This window comes from Cololabis saira, chromosome 3 (assembly GCF_033807715.1).
Source record: "Cololabis saira isolate AMF1-May2022 chromosome 3, fColSai1.1, whole genome shotgun sequence".
In the NCBI taxonomy this organism is placed as follows: Eukaryota; Metazoa; Chordata; class Actinopteri; order Beloniformes; family Belonidae; genus Cololabis; species Cololabis saira.
Window position 1 is genome coordinate 41,930,467 of NC_084589.1, and position 14,420 is coordinate 41,944,886.

A 14,420-nucleotide genomic window follows, 5' to 3' on the forward strand; every position below is an offset into this window, starting at 1 on the left:
TTTCCAACTGAGAACCATGTTCTCAGATTTTAAGGTGCTGATTAATAAGGTGCCGCTTCACATTCGGTTTGATGAAGCCAACAGAACAACATCATCTGCAAAATGCAGAGACCCAATTCTGAGGCTACCAAACCAGACTCCCTCCGCTCCTCGCCAGCACTTGGAGCGGAGGGGGTCTGTGAAAGCAGGGCAGCCTTAGCGGAGTCCAACCCCCACAGGAAATGAGTCAGACTCGCAGCTGACAATGCGGCCCAAGTTCTGACACCAGATGTAGAGAAACCAGACAGCCCCTCTAAGGGATTAAGGCACCCGTACCCCCCCCGGAGAACCCCCCCACTGGAGTCCCCAAGGGACACAGTCCCTGAAACACATGTGGACTGGTTTAGTAAAGTCCCCTGCTGAGGGCGTAGCGCTGGTCCACTATCCCACTGCCTGGACGGCCATTGCTTCTGTATTTTGGTCTAATTGTTGTTAAAGGATGTTGCTTTGTAACGTGTCATGTGTTGTTACTCAGCACAGATTTCATCTATGTAATTTAAAGAATGACGGAGGACCAGATGGTTTATCCTAATACATAAAAAGCTCAGAACTGAAAGAGACATATTCAACCCTGTTCTGTGTCACTGTTGACATATTACATTTTTTTTCTAGTTGATACAACAAAACACCTAACAGCTGCTTGTCGTATCATCACTGAAAACCCGTAATGAAGCCAGACTTCCCTTACAGCTTACAAATGTTGCATACACTATGGTGTAGTGTTTATGGGTGTTATTTCACAGTAGATGTCTGAAATGATTATATAAGCAATATGCTTATGTTATTCATTAATACAGGCAATGTGCTTATATTATTTATTAATATAAGCATTGGGCTTATAGTATTCATTAAACAAGCATTAGAGTTTCAACTGCAAATATTAATTATAGCCATTAAACCCAATGTTGTTTAGAGTCACATGGGACTCGGGCTGAATGTGGAAAACAGTGACTTCATGCAGTGTTTTTCCATTTTTGCTCCTGCATAAAGCATGAGCTCCGTCTGTGACCTGTGTTTATATATTATATCATGGAAAATAGCGCTTTTACAGAGTAGGAGCGGCACAAATCTGGCATTAGTGTTTCATTTCCATTTTAAAAATCAAATAATGGGGTGCAGCCGAAAGAGCACAAGGAGGTTGCCACACACAGCGCACCTCAGTAAAGCTCCAAAGTGATTGTTTATCTGTTATTGAGGCACCACACTGCTGTATCTTACCTTATAGTTACGACAGGTGGGGTTGAAGGCGTTTGTGCCGCAGGCGAACAGAGTCTCATCGTTGCGTGGCACCAGCACTTTGATGTAGTTGTAACATTCGTCCTGTCGGGGGGAAATTACCTCACCTTTATTGTACAACTCTTCACTTAATATTAGAATCCCATGTTGCAGCTTATCTTAATACAATTTCAGCTTCCAGGAAACAAAAGCATGGGAGGTATCAGAGATGAAGACGTGTATGTGTCTAGAAGGTGATACTCACGCTGTTTTTCCCTCGCACGGTGCACTTTTCCACATCCTTCGTTTTCCACGTCAGCTTCTACAAAAATGAAAAACACATCCAGCTCTCAGCTAAGAGAACACCGTTTTCTTAACCATCTAAGCTTCTGTTGCTCCCAGTTGTTGCAATAAGATAAGAATCTCTATAATTTCAATAAAACTGTTGTGAAGGAACACGCAGAAATATCAGGGGCGCCTGCAGCGCTCGTCAGTGGGCATCCAAACAATGTGGCTCCTCTGAGATTAAAATCACTCCGAGAGACACGTCTGGATCTGCAAGGCTGCACACACAGGGGGGGAACAATGGACCAAAAAGGATGCTTGCATCACTTCATTGCCTATATGAATAGGAGTCAATTAGCCTCAATTAACCTGCTGGCCTAAAAGCCTGCCCTCGCTCAGCAAACCTGACGCACTTTTTGCATCGCCACGAGATGCCCGGAGGCTGCTACAGAAAACAATACATCAACTTGTTAACAAGCTTTTCCAACGGAGAAATTAATGTGCTTCTTTTCACCGTCCACTAGTTTATGGACAATATTTTCCCAGAGCTCATCCACACCAGTGAGAATACTGGCAGTTACGTGCACGTCTGTTTCAGTTCAGCTCTTTTTGCTTCAACGTCCCACAACAGCATGAGAGCAGACAGGAGCCTGACATCTCACTCAGAGACATGATGAGGTGTACTGGAACGGGCTCCGAGCATCCGCTGCTGTATCTGGTCTTCACGTCTGAGCATGACAAGGTTTTGGTTTTCTTTCTCCTACGCAGACAGATGTATACATTTTTTTCTTCCCTACAAGGTCAGTGAATCTAGCAAGTAGTTACAGGTTTGTCAAGTTTCATTAAAATGACTTTGTATACATTTAAAATGATGTGTCCGGTTTGCCTACAGAACTTGGAATAAAGTGTCGTTATGAGAAGCAGACACATTTAAAGGCTGCATCATGTGCAATAAAGGCAGGACAGTAATGTAAAAACAAAAAGAAATACACACTATGCTTGTAAAGGGTAGGTTTCAAATTTAATCCGACTCCTCTCCTGCTACCTGTCGAAAAAGAAACAAGAGCAGTCCCAGAAAAAGGTAGGACGAAAGAAAAAAATCCAGAATCTCATTCTGGATCTGACATATTGAAATAAAACACTCTTTTTATTTTATTTCTCTCCCACCTCCTCCACCAGTGCGTCTTCGCCTGAGAGTCCTGTCCTATTCCCTTCCTAGTCAGCGTGCTGTGACACTCCATCAGAAACCAATCAAGGTGATGTTTTATTAATTAAACTCTTGCACATGAATAAATTTAATTCCTACCTTTCAACTGAAAGACATTCTGTCCTTTTTTTCTAATTCTGTCACCCTAACCCCTTGATGCGCTTGACATCTGCTTATTATTACTATTTTACATAAAACACATTCAGGATTTCTACAAACCAGTCTTTTCTTTAATTTTTCCACATTTTCTGTGTGTGAAGCACCTCCTGCGGGACTCTGAGTGGATCTGGCACATCGCAGTAGGAGTCAGTGTTTCGGTTATGGTTTTGTTAACTAATAATTACTGAAGGCCACCCAGGCCTGGGGAGATCAGTGAGGGGGGGTAAACAAATGAATACCCGGAGTGAAAAATAAAGAGCTGGTTTAAAAGAGCCCTCGTGAAGGAATGGATCGGTGAGGAGAACACACTTCTGTGATGATGCGAGTAAGTCACACACTGGTAACTGAGCTCAAACGGAGAACAGAAGACGGAGGAGCAAGATAATCTTCATAATTTTCCACTCTGTTACTATCATCATACTGAAGGGAGGAGATGGGTGAGTGGATAACAAAAATGCATCATGTTCAAATATTCAATATTTACGTTCTCACATGAATAATTGAACTTTGCAGTGTTTAGAAGATCCCTTGTCAATGTGCCACAGCCGACACCCAAATCAATAGCTCAGATCGTCTCGACATGGAGTGCTGGCCTCAGAATGAAAAACCATGTTCGAAGCAAATCTTAATACTCGCAGACAAAAGTCCAAACTCCAGAGCAGTTTTTATTGAAGTGCAATCGTGTTTGACAAATGAGATTCTGATAAGAAGGAGCACAACACTTCAACGGGAACAAGTGCACTGCTTCACTTGTGGTGGATGTACGTCTGAAGTGAGATTGTTTAATACTTGAATGAAAATGGAGATGAAGGGTGAAACAGAACATTGTGATACTGATATAAGACCCCCCCCTTATAAAACAGCGTGGACTAGAACAACAACAACAACAACAGAAATGCTATAGTAAGAGCTCAGGGCACAGGTGGTTTTATTTCTTTTCACTAGCTTCTCCCAGGATAACTTCTCATATTTATTTATTCATCAAAATATGAACACAAAATTTAAAGGCAGGGTAAGTAATTCTATAACATTTCTAACCCAGAACACTTTTTGTCCCATTCAGAGAATATCTCCTCCACTAGCTGCTCAACTTAGGAGTGCACCGTAAACGAAGCTGATCTTTATCCGTGGCTCTGGCGCTGTAATTGGAAACGAGCAGAGCGAGGGCAACCAGCACCCCCCCCCAAATCATAACAAACACTGCTGCTGCCAATCAGCAACAGGTGGGAGGGGGGATGGGAGAGGTGTACTCGAAGCCGAGGGAGGGAGGAAGCAGCTTGGTGTTTTGTTGATGTTATGTTTCAAATATTAACAGACATGATGTCATCCGGATCCCTCACCCCACCCTTAATAACCAAACATGGTCACGTAAAGGCTGGCGAGGCTCAGATTATTGGTATTGATTCTGAGAGATCAAGAGATCAAACACTTTCTAAATGTCAGCAAGGGTTGTGAGAGTAAGAAATTCACTGTGGAGTTGAGTTTTTGCGTTAAGGAAAGCAGCAGATCTTTGTTCTCTTCAGAAAGCAAGTGTACATGCTTCCCGAGTAATAAGATATTGACCTGAATACTTTTATCCGTTGCAGGTTTTAGTTTGGATCAAAATGTAAGACTTTGATACGCACGGTCATTTAAATGGCAGCAACACAGGTTTTCAATCATAATGGTGGACTGTTTCTTACCTGCTGTGCGATTATCTGCTGGGATGAACTTGCAAGATTGACAGCGAACACGTGGTCCCTGCGAGAGACGGAGTCAGGACATTAGGAGGACATCCACGCACGCTTTCATTCAGCCTTGCTGCTCATTTGAATGCAAAGCTGCTTGTGATTCTGACTTAACCACCGGCGAAAACAAATAAAAACATCTTTGATTCGGCTCGGCGCATTGATCTCAACTCTCCGACAACACAGGCTTGAAGGCACATTTACAGGCTAAGCTCGGTGGCTTTTTGGCTTCAGGACATCAAAAAAGTTTTCCAGCTATTAACTCATCCCTTATGAATCACTTTGTGGAGTGAGGCATGCACACTATTGTATGCAGCTGTGGAAAATATTAAGCCAATTACGTACATTAAGGCTCTCCATACCTTTTGGAGAGGGTATTTGGCAGTTTGAGTGCTGCTGTTTGGATCCGAGCCAAAGAGTGCAGTAGAATTTATTTTGTACATTGGAAGTAAGCAGAGGAAGTGCAGCATTAGTACTTTTTAGATAATTGCCCTATGACATCTTGATCGAGAGGGGGACGTGTGTGCAATTACGCCGAGAGATGCACTTGAAAAGCTTGAAAAGGTTCAGCTTAAAATGGAAATGTGAAAGCAGTTTGATGAATAAGTGCTGCCTTATAAGCGTTACAGACTGCTTAACTTGAGCTTTATATTTTCACATCACTTTAGAAATACACCAAAACGCCCCTACTTTCGAAGCCCTAACAAAGAAAAATGACCTGTGATTTCCTTACTTCTTCTGCTGTGCATAGTCTAATCACATGCCATTTGGTGGCTGTCGTCTTCTCTTTGCTTGATTCCAGGTTCTAGTCAAGATATTTCCCTTTGTTTGGTTACTTTTGTTATTTCCCTATGGGTGCAGTTGTACTTTAACCATTTTTCTTTCTCGGCACCCCCTTTAAGAGGCAATTTGCCAGCTCTGTGCAATTAATGCAAGCAAGTGAAGTGATTCATGCCCACCAACTTTACTGCAGCTACTAAAAAGGCAGACAAATAAAATCTCTGTGCCACTTTCTTCAGAGGTACAGCAAATGCAGGAGGATAACTCTGCTCTACTCTGGGTCTGTGATGTCACAGAGCCTTGCACATATGAACATCTCATTGAAAGACTTAAATGAAGGTTACTCAAAACTGCCAGGGTTATTGTTGGTAACAAAGAAGGAAAAATAAAATCACCACCAACAAGATAAACCGTTGGTACATGAGCTGTTTTGCAGAGGTGTCAAGTAACGAAGTACAAAATACTTCGTTACCTTACTTAAGTAGAAATTTTGGTTATCTTTACTTTACTGGAGTAATTCTTTTTCAGACGACTTTTTACTTTTACTCCTTACATTTTCACACAATTATCTGTACTTTTTACTCCTTACATTTTAAAAACAGCCTCGTTACTCTATTTCATTTCGGCCTTTAAAAAAAAACTGTCCAGTTAAATTGCTCCATCCGGATAGAGTGAATTTGGTTGTGGTTGTTTCAGATGTTCTTGTCCAGTTTTGTTCTTACATCCGTTCCCTCAGATTCCTGCAACTAAACTTAGATGTACATTCCAATAAAGGTTAGGATAAATGATAACATGCCTCTGAAGTTTGACTTTTTGCACCATTACAATACTTATAGGCAACTAGTCATCATATCTCCTGCTCTCTGAAACACATGTTAACGCTCAATAGTACACATATATGGTTCTTTAATATATTTGCATTATACTAAGATGCATTCATTTTCAAAGGCTTTTGTCCTTAATAGCTTTTTTCCCCCTTACATTACTTTTACACATTAAGTAGTTTTGAAACCAGTACTTTTATACTTTTACTCGAGTAAAAAACTTGAGATGAACTTCTACATGAGTATTTTTAAACTCTAGTATCTATACTTCTACCTGAGTAATGAATGTGTATACGTTTGACACCTCTGCTGTTTTGTAATGTGAAGCGGTGACTGACCGGGCAGCGATGTAGAGCATGTGGTTGATCCTCAGCATCCTCTGGAAGTCCAGACCCAGGCGGACAGTGTCGTTGTCCGACATGAGACCCTGGAAGCTGGGGTACAGGTACGAGGCTGCACAGGTCAAGAGACGGAGAGAAGACATTCTTAAGAAACCTTCTAATGGCAGAATAAATCTTCCAAGGACATACAGCTCCACTTTACCATTCATGAAACTAAAATTCATGTTCTTTTCAAACTTTTGTTACAACATAACTGTTGATACTGTACAAGAACTTTGCCCATTCACTGGGAGATCATGAAAATAAGAGCAAGCCCTTTCCTGTATCCGTTTTAAGGAACGACCATTCATCCTGCAACATAGCTGTACAAGAATAGCTAAACATCAGCAATTTAAGAAACATTATCCAAAAGGCCAAAGTCTGACCTTTTGTGCTAAAAAACAGAATGGTATACTAGATTACTAAAGCGCACTTGTGGAGGTGGAGGAGTGGAAAAAAAAACAAAAAAAACATCAAACATCCCAAATTTCAAATTATGCAGCGGTGTCGAACAAGTCAATCTGATTTAAATAAGTGTAAGCATGGCGAGCATTTTTGTTAAACAGACATCTGGGAGCAAACAAACATGCTTTTCTATGGGAGGCCGTGCGTCAGATTCAACTTGCATTTAAACAGATTACGTCTGACTCAGGGGTCACTAAGGGTCAACTTGAATTTGATGTGAATACAGTTTAAATATATTCACTTTTAAAAGAATTGTTAAAACTTCCAAATATTTCAAGCAAATCAGCTCTGCTCATACTGTATGGAAAAGGTGTGTGTGTGTGTGTGTGTGTGTGTGTGTGTGTGTGTGTGTGTGTGAAAGAGAGAGAATGGCACCAAAATTGTTAGATCTAATGAACTTAGCGAAGTGGAACAAACAGGAAAAAATGATATCTCGGCTCTACGTCACATTAAAGCAGAAGTTCTTTTTCTCTGCTTCCCTTACTGCATGTCAATTCCATATTTCCCTTCATCTTCCCTTAATTGCATCCATCTCTCCCTTACTCAAACGGCACATTAACTAACTAGAGGACAATATTAATTCAAACAACGGCCGATGGTGTCCAGACCGTTGAACAACAAAATCAAGACTGTCGTCTGGGATGCTTTACAGAAGCTCCAAATAAAACTAAACATGACGCAAGCGAGCATGAATCAAATCAATTTGCCTCAGCACAGCTTTTCACACCAGAGACTTCCCCTGCTGCTTCTTAGTTTCATTTATTTATGTTTTATAACTAAAATTACAGTGTCCAGGGCTGGTAGAGTCGTGTATTACGTGCCCTTCAGCCTCCCATCCGACCCGGGGTGCTGCAGAATTAGCAGTCCCTGTAAAACACCACAATCTGAAATTAGGCTCTCTGCAGGGAGCAGCAAGCTCCCCAACCTGCTCGTCTCAAATCGACTGTTTAAAGATTTCAGCGCCTAATATCTGCCTGAACGCTGGACCTTGTTACTCCGGTGAAAGGCCTCCTGCCAGCTCAACAGCCCCCACTGCTATCTGCCCCTGGCAAACGAGGATTTCTAATTACTCCTCAGCACCTTCACATCCTACATTGTTCAGAGGAAGCTGCTGGGGGCAAATGTGAGGAGCAGGTGACGCAGCCCACGGTCGTCTGGACCACAGTCGATACCCACTGGCATGATTTGCTCACACAAATCAATACACTACATTTACAATTATCAGAATTTTAGTCTGTCAGAAGAAAATAGATCGAACATTATGACATTTTGTCATCGTTTGTCATTTCTATAACATATTTTTAGCTCTTGGTCCGTTGGTCACAGGAAGAAAGACATCTGGTGAAACCATGATAACCTTCCAGAGAGGTAACATTCAGCCTTACAGTGCTGTGAATCATTATCGGCTCCTAAGCTGTCAAACTCCATATTCCTTCAGCTGAACTCCCTGGATTTTATTTCTTTTTTCATGGAGCATGAAGACGACCTACATCAGTGCTGCCCAGAGCAAGTGTGTTATGGTAATGAACAACAAGTTACATAAAATCTGTAAAGGGAACGGTTCAACCATTTCAGCCACCGTCTGTAATTGTGAAGTGTTTAAAAGCAAACAGGACAAATGGGGAGATTAACTTCAACCTCGCTTAGATGTTTTGGTGAAAAGGACGTGAAAATAAAATGATTTGATTTAGTTTGTGGTGTTTTAATGCCTACTTTTGTGCATGCGTCATTAAAACAAGGAACACAGCGTACATTTACGCTGCTCAGAAATAAATCCCACCGAGAGAGAGAGAAAAAAAAAAAAGGAACCACCATGAAAAAACAGCAACTTCTGAATAATCAACTCCAGAACAAAATGTATTAACCACCAATTGTCAAATTCATCATCCATGTAGTCCATCACAAAAAGGGCAGATGCTTCCAGAGCTGCCGGCTTCTTTTCCAGGAGTCGTTGTCATCGAGTATGACTTCATAGACTTTGTCCTGATAAAGTACTAAGACTCATAGCCGATGTATCACCGGGTTGTGAGGGACCCTGTGCCATGCCGTCACCTGCTAGAACCAGAGGTGACAAATTGCTCTCATTACACCTGGGACGGAGTTCCACATATAGCACTATTAGCGCAGCTATTTCTGCTAATGGTTGCGTTACGCTCTTCCAGATAGATCAATTACAGTGTGTGGGCCATGGCCTCAGCCACCTCTTAAATCAATTATACGCCATTATACTTAGTAACCAAGGCCTCTTTTGTAGACCTCACCAATGATGGGGTGTCACTGATGGGTCCTTTGGGTGGCCCGATGAAGTAGTGACTCTCAGACGTCGACATTGTCAGTCAAAGCCTCGTTGTAGTACTTGGTTATAAAGCTTTAGGCTACATTGACGTTCACTGGAGTGAAATAGTTAATTGATAATTACAGTATTTAGTTCTAATGGAGTATTTCAAAGAATCTTGAACAGAGAGAAACAAAAAATGTTTTCCACTTCTCCAACGTGAGCTCAGATTTCAAGGCAGATTGTTCTGAAGAATCTAGTCGGCTATTCAGTGGATTCAAGTTTTCTGTACAATCTACATGGTTCCTCAAAATCTACACTACCTAAAGTTCAGTGTGATCCAAGGTCTGCTAAAGCTGTAGCTGGTGGAAACGGTGGGGAATGAAAGAGTAAAAACATTGCAAATTAGCCATGGTGCATGCACACTATAACTGGTGTGCAATATAACTACAATTATAGTGTGACAGGTTCCAGGTTCACGTCCTGGATGAGCCTGCACTTACGTTACGACCGGGCTCATGGACCGCAACACGAGACTGAACACCCTGGGAAATCCCCTGCAGTCACATCTCCCTCCTGAATGTTTATGCACGCAAGACAACGAAGCCAGTGCACAACACAAATACTCTTGGGATCTGATTGAAAACTTATTTTTCTAGGATTGTGGATCCCCTTTTAAATGATCTTGTTTCAGAAAAGCTCATGAGGTCAAGGAAAGACATATTTAGCCTGGTTTCATAAAGGCTTTAAAAGGAGCATAATAAGAAAAAGTACAGTAGTTAGGTGTACACCCTCCCTCTTGCCCTTATTTTTACACAAATCTCCATTAGCAAAAATGTAATCCAAGCACATGACAATATTCATGTAAAGAAATGCATGATCAAATAAAACTAGAAATGCCATTAGATTATCTAGCATCTAAAAGATGACCAAGAGGAGATTAAAAGGAAGCACTGAAGCTCCTTTGATTGACTTATATAGATAGTTAAAACAATTCCTTTCATGGCTGCCACTTATTGTAAATAATTGAGTAATTTTAGTCAGACAAGAAGCTTCTGAAGGAAAAGAAATGGAAGTCTTTGGGCTAATTGACCAGAACTTGGTTCTTCATCTTCGTTGCTCATGCTAAATAGACGACAACGCACACACAGCTTCTCTGACAGCATCGTAGGGAATCTCATTACAGTTGCTTGTCCCTCAGTCTGCCGGAAAGGCAGCTCACTTAGACACAGTTCTGCATCCACACTCGTCCTCAAATCTGTCACATCAATTACAGGTTCACTTGAGCTCGTGTTTGCTTGGGTTTGTGCTACTCCATTCAGTCATGATCGTTCTAGCACATTCTGACACATTGGTCCTCAGTACGTTTCAGTTCAATTTTGCTTCATTTCACAACAAAAGTAATCTCAAAGCATTTTACACGTAACGTAAACAGACTCAGGGTAGTTCAATTAAATGCAATTAATTTCACTCCAATACCAGTCCAATTCTAATCCAAATCATAAGCGGGCAAATGTGTGTAGACTTATGTAAAGAACAGCCTGTAAACGAGGTCAGTTTCTAGGCATCCACCATTTTCAATGAATAGAATAACTTATAATACATTATGAAATCGAACCATCAAACAAGAGGTAACTTGTAAAGCTACTGAAACTTGTAAAGACACAATCCATGCAATTAAATTTATACGAAACAAACAAAAAAGTACATTTTCACCCTGAACTCAACTTCACAGTTTATTCCAATTTGATTTCTAGAGAGTCGATTAAAGTAGCAGCGTGAGTGGAGACACGACTATTTCACATCTACGGCAAGGGTCAACATACTCTAAACAAATGTACAAGGTTTGTTTTGTGTAAAGCTACCAATAATGTTGCATCTCAGTTCTGGCTCCAACTAAAACTTTCATGCACATTTCTACAATGATGAAAGACAACAAATAAACCCAAGAGCAAATATTGCAGCAGGGCAATAAACTACTAACATGCCATAAAAAACAATCATGAAATATAAAACCCTCATGACCCTTAGTCCCTTTTTTGTGTGGATCTTTGCAACAAAAGATCACCATGGCAACGCAAAAGAGAGACGGTGAACTTACATTCCCTGCCCACGATGCTGATTGGTTCCAGGTCTTGGGGAAACGGCGTCGCTCCTGAGGACAGCCGAGGTAAAATGGTGACCACGGCGAGAGCCAGGAAGGCTGGCAGGATGGGTGGAGGCGATCCAGGCGTCAGCCTCATTTTGGCGGAAGATGAGACCTCACCAGAAAAACATGGCCTGCAGCAAACTCACCAGCCCACCTAAAAGGAGACAAAAGATCATCATATTTAGGGCTGCGGTTAAATCTGAAACTGGCCTGCGTTGAAAAAAATCGATTTCTCAATTCTAAATCGATTCTCATATTAATTCCTAAAAATCAATTCATATGTCTAAAGATAGATTTTTTTTCTTTTTTCTTTTATTTGTTTTTTTTTCATCATTACATTACAACTTTTGGTTATTTTTTTCTTGTTGGACACAAGAATAACTGGTGCCATGTTTTTGCCTTTAAATATGTTTAAAGGTATGAAAACATTAAAGTGTTATATAAGGTTATAATTGCATAAATTGTCTATATTTCATTACTTTATATACTGTCTTGGGGTTACATTTGCAAAAAATGCTAAAAACCAAATGCTCAAAAATTAAAAATAAAAATAGACCAAAAATGGAACAAATAAAAACGGAATGTGGGAAAGAATATAACCGATTTCATCCGTCTCTGTTTCCTCCCTGGATCTGTTTGGTAATTCTAACCCACGATGTTTCTGAAAGCAGTTCTATCAGCATTCTGGGAGCTGATTGGTCCTTACAGCATCATTAGCTGCCAACACTTGCTGTTTAATCTCAATATAATACTAGTAGTAATATTTTGCATAACTACAGTCATATAATTCATGCAACAGCCCAAAAAACTGTTTTAATAACATTAACCCAAATCAATATCAGAATCGAATCAAATCTTGATAATCGATTCTGAATCTTAAGAATCGGAATCGAATCGATTCTTGACATTTGAATCGATCCCCAGCCCTATCTGAAACCCCTCAGCGTTGTACACAAATATTAGGACTAATAAATCCCAATGTAGTCCTAAAAAAGGAGAAAAAAGCACGCCATTGTGGTACAATTCAACAGTGTCCTAAAATAAACTGCAACAAGTATGTGACTGAACAATGACAGCTGTGATGTACTGTAGAAAGATGGAAGCTGAAGCCCTGATTAGCATGCACTGCTGTATGTCAATGCAGCGCTGTATTTGAGTATCCGCTGAACCGCTGCCATGAGACAGCAAACACACATAAAGAAGGGGAAGATGGAGTCAGAGACAGAGGCACAGGATGGGAGGTTATTGGGGCACTGACCACCAGGACACCGGCTGCATTTACCACCAGCCATCATCAATGCAGCTGACACAACACAGTTACGCAACACCTCGTCCCGCCATCCATTACAACATCCTGAGGGGAGTGTTAATAAGTCATGTCAGAGGTCTGCATATGTATATTTATGCTGTATCATCCTTCACAACAGCTGCAATAAACTTTGGATCGAACAAGTGGATTTCGGTGCTAAATTTATCATCTCAGCCAGGAAGAGTACATTTAACAGACCAACAAATCAGAGGAAGAGCAACATAGACTATCCCTAACCTCACAACCCGAGTCCCACAGATCTAAGGATGATGAGCAGGCATTCATCATTCACAAACCACTACACACTAATACAGGGGGAAGCTGGGCAGGTAGAGGGAATGAGTTTGTGCAGCAGTGGAGCAGCAGGGATGCAGAGCTCAGCATTGTCGTATGCAGACTGAACGAGCACCAAAAGGGATTACGTGGCTCATATGGGTCACCTCTTGTGAGCCACAGGCCTTGGGTTGTCAGGATAGGAAACTGTAGCCACACTCATAACCTCTGCACCATGCAGAGATACTGCAAGACTATTAAGACATGTCCAAACAAAAATGTTTTTAGAACAAATAACTATTGCAGTTTACAACTGAAGATGTTCACATTAACAACACTTCTCACTAACTCAATAAACATACACTCATGGCATAGAGCCAAGTAGGAAAATCTTTTTAAAAGTAATGAAACTGAACTAAAATGATTATTATCTAATTCATCCCAGTTGAAAATCATACTCTTGCATTACAAGTTAGTCAGGACTGGTAGGTAGGTAAGCAAGTAAATGTATAAAACAAAATAGTAAAAGGACAAACTGCTGTGAGCATGTTGCTGTAACATGGCGTCAAATGCATTATCTGTTGTCAGGCTACAAACTAAACACTAATGACATCAAAAGCAGCATCAGTAGTGATGGGAGATTAATAAGCAAGTAGCCACCAAAATAACAGCTGCCTAAAACTGTTTAAGGTCAATAAGGTTCAGCCCCTTGTTAGCAAACACTGCAGTCCCTCATCCTTTACTGCTGCCACTCAGTCTGCCTGAAATAAAAGCCTGTCAGAGAGGACAGAGAGGAAATAAAAGGATGGCAGAGAGGAGTAGACGTTGGGAATATTATTTTGCAGCCAGGACCCGGAAAAACACTTTCCTGATATTCCATCTAGCATGTCGTCATCAGCTCTCCAAGCTTGTCCATTTTAGCTGCCAGTGAGGGAAGAAACGATTTAAAGCTCCCTCTCTTTTCTCTCTTCTTGCCCTCGCCCTACATCCATGACATCTCCTTTTCAACTCTACTGGATTTAGGGGCTTATTTCAGGCAATATTCGGGCTTTGGGAAGCTCAATCAGCTGCTAGTGCCGACAGTGTTTTAAGAGTAAAAGCTCTGCAGGAACTCTCTAGAAGCTACAGAGAAACAATGTGAGCAGAGCTACTCCAACCTGGTGCAATGGCATTAAGGTAATGGAATAACAGAACAATAAAAGTAAATTATTTATTTCAAAACACGGTCTGCACCAATACACAAAGTGTGCAAGGAACTTTTATGTGAACAAGTGTTCTAGCTATTTGCTAGATTAGTTACTCTGAACTCCTGCTGCAAAAATAAACTTGCATA

General features: G+C 41.0%; 1 protein-coding gene across 3 annotated transcripts in view; it reads right to left on the bottom strand.

The window, feature by feature from the left end:
- sema6e (sema domain, transmembrane domain (TM), and cytoplasmic domain, (semaphorin) 6E) overlaps nucleotides 1-14,420 on the bottom strand; it is a 103,497-nt gene that overhangs the window by 69,501 nt on the left and 19,576 nt on the right. For all 3 annotated transcript variants that reach the window (XM_061717552.1, XM_061717550.1, XM_061717549.1), the window contains exons 2-6: nucleotides 11,458-11,659; nucleotides 6,575-6,689; nucleotides 4,588-4,645; nucleotides 1,520-1,576; nucleotides 1,258-1,359 (exon numbers count right to left, since the gene is read on the bottom strand). In XM_061717552.1, the coding sequence (XP_061573536.1) occupies nucleotides 1,258-1,359; nucleotides 1,520-1,576; nucleotides 4,588-4,645; nucleotides 6,575-6,689; nucleotides 11,458-11,599 (474 nt within the window). In that variant the 5' untranslated portion in view covers nucleotides 11,600-11,659. The remainder of the gene's footprint in view (nucleotides 1-1,257; nucleotides 1,360-1,519; nucleotides 1,577-4,587; nucleotides 4,646-6,574; nucleotides 6,690-11,457; nucleotides 11,660-14,420) is intronic.